This window comes from Centruroides sculpturatus, unplaced genomic scaffold (assembly GCF_000671375.1).
Source record: "Centruroides sculpturatus isolate CEXI.00-Female unplaced genomic scaffold, Cexi_2.0 scaffold148, whole genome shotgun sequence".
Taxonomy (NCBI): Eukaryota; Metazoa; Arthropoda; class Arachnida; order Scorpiones; family Buthidae; genus Centruroides; species Centruroides sculpturatus.
Window position 1 is genome coordinate 930,064 of NW_019384359.1, and position 6,666 is coordinate 936,729.

The following is a 6,666-nucleotide window of genomic DNA, read 5'->3' on the forward strand; positions in this document are numbered from 1 at the left end:
CCTTTCTAATATCTACTTCACTTAAATTTGTATTCCAGGCTGAAATAGGCTGCAGAAAAAATTTTCCACCTCATAGAAATGATCATAAATCTGAATATAAAAAAATTGAAAACATTCTTTTTCATGCAAACTGTATTTAAAGTAGTCTTACCTTTGCAGCAATCCTCAAATATAAATACGCTATGACAATACTTGGAATAACATGATTTCGAAAAAGATGTAACTTGTACCCTCAAAGAATTATCTATTTCTACAAACACAAATTTATAAAAAACGATACAACTAATGTATAACACATATGCATAATCAAGAGGAGAAATGTTTTCTAAGCTTTAGTTAAATTTTTTAATGAAATCAAAATTTCTATATTCCGGTAAATCAAATTATCTAACCTGAATTTTAGATTTTTTGACCTTTGCCTGATTTATATTACCTATGAAAATAAATTATCTAATTTTTAATAAATAAATTATCTAATTTTTAATAAATAAATTTCGATCATTTCTTCGATAACACATATTGAATTAAACCACTGAAAATGAAAGTATTGTAAATGGTCTCCCTGCCCTGAACAAAATCACCTTGAAATACAGTAGAGCGTCGTTTATCCGAATAAATTGGGGACGGGTTGTTCGGATAACTTATTTTTCGGATAACCGATTATGTACGAAAAAATATATTAACATATCCCGTGTTGAAATTTTTCTCCGTTGCGTGTCGCTTCGCATTAAATTTTCGTCGATGTTAAGCCTAACGTAAACTATTTAAAATAATAACCGTGGCTACTCTATCGTTAAAAATTATTTCTTTATTTTGTACAAACAAAATAAATATATTGAAAAATATAAAAACCAAAAAAATATACTTTAGAAGTTCATCTAGTATCAAAAACGTTCCATTCAGCACAACACACAGTGCTCAGAAATACACCACACAAAAGTGCCAGTGCTGCCAGCTAAAACACACACATCAACAAAAAATATTGGAGTAGCCCAAGATATAACCAAATAATACAGTGCCACAACACCAGCGAAAATTTAAATTTGCCGACTGGAATTCTTTCGGATAACCGATTTTCCGATAAACGACGCTCTACTGTATTAATTAAGATAGCATTATCCTCATATAGCCATTTTATTAATCAATTCGATATAAACTAGTGAACACTTCTAAACATGTTCAACAATGTTTTAATAGCCCAAATTTATTCAATTTAATTTTAAATAATATTAGTTTAACTGAAACTTTCAGCTTGAGAAATGAGTTCTTTCATTATTCAACAGTAGTAACGAAACACATGCTTACAAGAATGTAGCCAGACAGTCTAGGAGAAATAAATAATTCAGGTCTTTTGTTGTAAGTCTAACAAACTTAAATACAATACAATGTTAAATTAAATGCTGCACGTAGGGATATATACTGTAGTAAGTAAAGGACCCATACACGTTAAGTAAATCCTTTGAGGATTAACCGTGTGTGGAGACATTGAGTTAATTCCTGATTGCGTGTGGGGGAAAATTTAACAGTTTTGGAGAACTGTACCGACCACCAGAGTAGATTCGAAAAACCATTTGATTTTCCACCACAGTGTCAGACTGCGTAGGCTTACCTTAACNCATATAGTCACTTATAACAATGAATTTGAATTAATTATGTAATATAATATATTTGAAATATGTTTTATCTTTTTATAGGGTAAATAGTATCTTCTCTACATCAAGATAAAAAGATGAAAATTGACTGTGTGAGGAATCGATTATCGATCGTTTTTCGAAGATTAGGAAGATTGATCGGACTTCATCCATACTTCTTTATTTTTCTTCCTGTTTTAATAACAGCGACATTCTCAGCATTCATCTTCAATACAAACACTATCACAAACGCAGTAAGCCTGACATTTGCAGATTCGGGAAAAGTTTATAATACTAAGAAGTTCATTGAAAAAACATTTCCGTACAATACGTCAAAAGCTTTTGATCCGGCGAGATTTACAAACTTATCGAATTGTGTGTTATTGATTTTTACACGAAAAGGTGGTGGAGACATGCTCGAAAAAAACGTGCTGCTAGAAATAAGTTCGGTGGATCAACTAATTAAAAATATAACAATTAATCATGAAGGTATACAAATTGGATACTCAGATATTTGTGCACGTGTACGCCAAAAATGTTTTGAAAATCCGATTATCGAAATATTGCCCGAAATTGATAATATCGTACAGCGAAAAAAGAAATTGAAGTATCCGGTCGACATAGATCCGTTGACATACTCTTATCAAATTTACGCTCTTAACTTTGGGGGTGTAAACGAAGATAAGAACGATTTCATTCAGACAGTAAATGCTACGAGATTAGTTTATTTCACTGACAACAGCAACAAGAATAAACACAATATGATTAAAAGATGGCGAACAGAAGTATATAATCGAATAAGTAATCATCAATTTAAATATCTTATGTGTTTTATTGATAACTACTGGTCAATAGAACAGCAAAATGTGCACTTAGTGGAAAATATTAAACCTATGATTGGTGCTTTAATTGCATTTATATCTGTTTTCACTGCTGTTATGTGCATGAGCAACAATTGGGCAAAAAGCAAGCCTCTTCTGGGTATGGCAAGTGTGGTATCCGCTGGTCTGGCCGTGGTCTCTTCTTTCGGATTCATGTCATTTGTCGGTGTACCAAATAGTATTTGGAACATCACCATACCGTTTTTAGTTCTCGGTAAGTAATAACATGCGCTTTTATATTTGTTTACTTTTAGATTATGAATTCTTCAATTAATAAAGGTTTTCTGATGTAGTGACAGAGATCGACGATGCCTTCGTATTGTTAGCGTGTTGGAGAATATCAAACCCCAAGCATAAAGTACACAAACGCATGGAAGAAACATTGGGTGAAGCAGGAATTTATAACGTTAACATCTTTGACTAATCTGTTTTCCTATTGCATTGGAATGATGTCATCTTTCCCTCTTATAAGAATGTTTTGTTATTATTCCGCAACCAGCATAGTGTTTACGTTTTTGTATCAGATAACGTTTTTTGCAGGGTGCATGGCATTATCAGGACGCAGTGAAGAGAAACAACGACAAAAAGCATTTCGTTATAATTTAGGTAATGTTCTTCGATTTTTTAAAAAATATATATTGATATATACACAGACTTTTTTTATAAGTAAATGCTATACGAGATTGCACAAACTGGTATCAGGTGACTGCTGGCAAAATATGAAGGGTAAGTGTATAATGTATTGAATACATGGTGCATTATTTCAGAAAATTTAATATATTATTGAAGTACGAGTTATCGCAGGGTAGCTTAATTTTAATATAAGTATAAATCTTTATTTCAGAGTTAAGCGTTAAACTTTCCTTTTTTTATTATATAAAGCTGCACTAGTTATTAGAGTACAGCTCTTTACAACTCACGTTTACTTTTTGACCAACGACGTCGTAGCATAAAAACTCTAAGTGAACATTAAACGCAGTGAAAAGTATTAACCTTGCGTGACTCGCTGAGAGGGAGTCATTTTTACTTTTCTTTCTGACTGTACATTCTCCTTATTCGTTTCCTCACTTTCTCCTTCTTCAATGATAACTTTGTTTTATTTTGCTGACATAACGGCCTTTTAATAAAATAAAATGAAATATATGGTACAAAACTTTTTTAAGTAAATGGCGTTTTTGAATAAGCATATTTTTTATGTGATATTATGAAATGTCTAAGCAGTTTTTATTTACTTGTTTTGCTGATATCTCTTATTCATCAATTATTTGCTAATAATTAGTATTACATAAATTGATTTATAAATTAATAAACATCGTTCTGAAATTTTTCTCAAATCAATAATGCTGTATATAAATTCTAAGTGGTTAACTTTATTTTCAGAAGATATCGAATATTCTACTACAGAAGAAGAAACGTCTACTGATGAGCCAACAATGGCGTTCTTTCGGGACAAGTTGGGGAAAATTCTATGTATTAGTACAATGAAGATAATAGTTATCATAGTTTACTTTCTGAATTTATTATTTGGAATATGGGGAGCCTTAACTATAACACACGGTGTTGATTACACTAAGCTATATCCACAAAAATCGGTAATAACACAAGGTATAAAATTATATTATAATAGTTTCGGCCGTTATACGTTTCCGTACCAAATAGTCATTAATAGCACACTTGATTATTCAGATTTAAATGTACAGAGGACTATAGATGGATTACTTAAAAAATTCGAAAGTCTCCCACACATTGCAGATTCTCGATTTACAGTATCTTGGTTAAAATATTACAAGGAATTCCAAACTCACTCGCTAGCAAAATATTCATTACGAGGATATAACATGTCGGTTAAAGAAGATTTCTTGGATGGGCTTCGCAATGTTTTTCTGAAATTTAAATCAGCAGAACAATTCACCAATGATATCGCATTCAATTCTGACGGATCCGATATTTTAAGTAGCAGATTCCACATTCTTGTAAATGATACGCTAAGTGCAGAAGATGAAATAGAAATGTTAAAAAATCTGTGGAAAATTGCTGACGAATTTGATTTTCCTGTTCTCGTTTACGCAGCATTAACTCCTCTGTACGAACAAGGAATTATAATTGGATGCACAATTAGAGATTTACTTTGGATCACTTCACTATTGGTTATGATTTTATTTATAGTTATCGTACCGAACATTGTCGTTGCTTTTCTCGTAGCAATATCGGTATCATCCACCATTGTAGAAACTTTAGGATACATGTCTCTTTGGGGTATAAACATGGATATTTTTTCAATGATGAGCCTGATATTATGTGTCGGATTCTGCGTCAATTATCCGGCTCACATGTCTTTCGCTTATATTTGTTCTTTGTATCAAACCCCCAATGAAAGAATGAAAGACAGTCTGTATCGTATCGGCTATCCAATATTTCAAGGATCTCTGTCAACCATTTTAGGAATTTTATTTGTATACAGAGATATGTACGCTTTTATTATATTTGTGAAAGTAGTATTTCTTATCGCAATAGAAACTGCTTTTCATGCATTGATGTTCATTCCTGTTGTTTTTTCTTTGATTCCTCCATTTTTTTAATTAAAGCTAATAACAAAATATAGACTTGGGAAAATGTTACTGGAAAATTTAGTTTTAATTATAAAATAAAACTATACCAGACATTATAAAATGAAATTTTCCAACATATTATTTTATTTAGTGTAAATTGAACAAAAAAATTTAATGTTATAATAGTACTAGTTTTTAGTTCTCGAGATCTGTCACAATACAATATATTGTTTCTTAATTAATTTACATTGAATTATCACATTGAAATATTACATTAAAATTTTAACGTATTTTGATTTTATTATATACGGATAAAATGTTAATATATTTTTTATTTTACTGTAATTAATCTTGTTATCATTAATCTAATAGAAATGCACTGTACATTTAGATACAATAATTGATTTTCATTTAAATTTTATACTTTTTATGATTTTTTTGCAGTAATAATTTTCAGAGTTATACCTTGTGTTTACCTGATGTATTAAATACTATTTTTAAGCTAATAAATTGATATTTTTTTAGCAATATTTGAATTTTTAATTATATTAATAAGTTTGCACACTAGACATTTCACATGATATCTAACATTCACCACGCAAATTACACTTGTATTCCTTCAGATTTGCTTATATTCATCTCAAAAATAGCTTTGTTTATTATTATCAGTATAATTTTTCGTTTTCTTGCTGCATTAAATATAAGAAAATAAGAATGATTTGGGGGCAGAAATTTATCTCAAGATTTTTACCTTCTCAGGCTTATCAGACGTTTAAACATCGAAAAGCTTTCTAAATTAGTTTATGTATAGATTTCTCTGTGTGCGAAGTTGAATGATTCCGTTGTGCTCAGTATTTTCTTTGTTTCAGAAAATCCTGCCTCCATACTTTCAGAAATTTTCCTGCTAAAAATTTCTGAAATTATGGAGGCAGGATTTTGTATTACGATAATTGATGATATAATATTTTATTGTTTAATGATCGATATGAAGGAAAGATAAAGAAGAATTGTTTGCCACATCTCAATAGAGATTAAAGTAAATGACGATTTTATTCGATATTCGCTTTTATCTTTTATAAAATTCATTTATGTTGTCAATATTATGCTTTTTGCAATTTTATAATAATTAAAAAATTAAATAATAAAAATAATTAACAAAGTTGGTAACATATATTTAATGTAATGCTTTATTAGTGAAACTGTTGTTAAAAACGGTTGCACTGTTATTACAATAGATGTGAGAAAATACATAATATTAATTTTTATTTCACTTCCGAAATATCTCAGGCCATTAGTTGACCTTTGTTGCTTTGTCTAGGCAAGTGATTTAATGTAAAAATTTGCATTAGATGTATTTTAAAATAACTCGTGTAAAAAGGAATTTCTATATGTCTCGTTACACTATATAAGTCATATTCTATTTCCTTCGTTTTAAGTCACAACGGAGTATAAAGAGTATTAGTATATAATCTATAGAAAATTAAAAAAGAAATTATTACATATCTTGTCTTATTTGATATTTAACACGCATAAAAGCAAAAATCTTATACACTATAGTTATTTAGTAGATTTAGAATATTAAATATGACTAACATAACAAATGTA

The 6,666-nt window shown here is 29.8% G+C and overlaps 1 protein-coding gene across 1 annotated transcript; it reads left to right on the forward strand.

Moving 5' to 3' along the window:
* Positions 1-2,044: 2,044 nt before the first annotated feature.
* On the forward strand, positions 2,045-5,091 carry LOC111640370 (patched domain-containing protein 3-like). Its single transcript, XM_023386389.1, has 3 exons — positions 2,045-2,726; positions 3,053-3,118; positions 3,893-5,091. The coding sequence occupies exons 1-3, from the start codon at positions 2,045-2,047 to the stop codon at positions 5,089-5,091; spliced, it is 1,947 nt and encodes a 648-aa protein (XP_023242157.1).
* Positions 5,092-6,666: the final 1,575 nt, after the last annotated feature.

Coding starts and splice junctions, on each gene's coding strand:
- LOC111640370 (XM_023386389.1), top strand. CDS start 2,045: ATGCTCGAAAAAAACGTGCTGCTAGAAATAAGTTCGGTGGATCAACTA. Junction 2,727..3,052: donor CATACCGTTTTTAGTTCTCG/GTAAGTAATAAC, acceptor CGTTTTTTGCAG/GGTGCATGGCATTATCAGGA. Junction 3,119..3,892: donor AGCATTTCGTTATAATTTAG/GTAATGTTCTTC, acceptor CTTTATTTTCAG/AAGATATCGAATATTCTACT.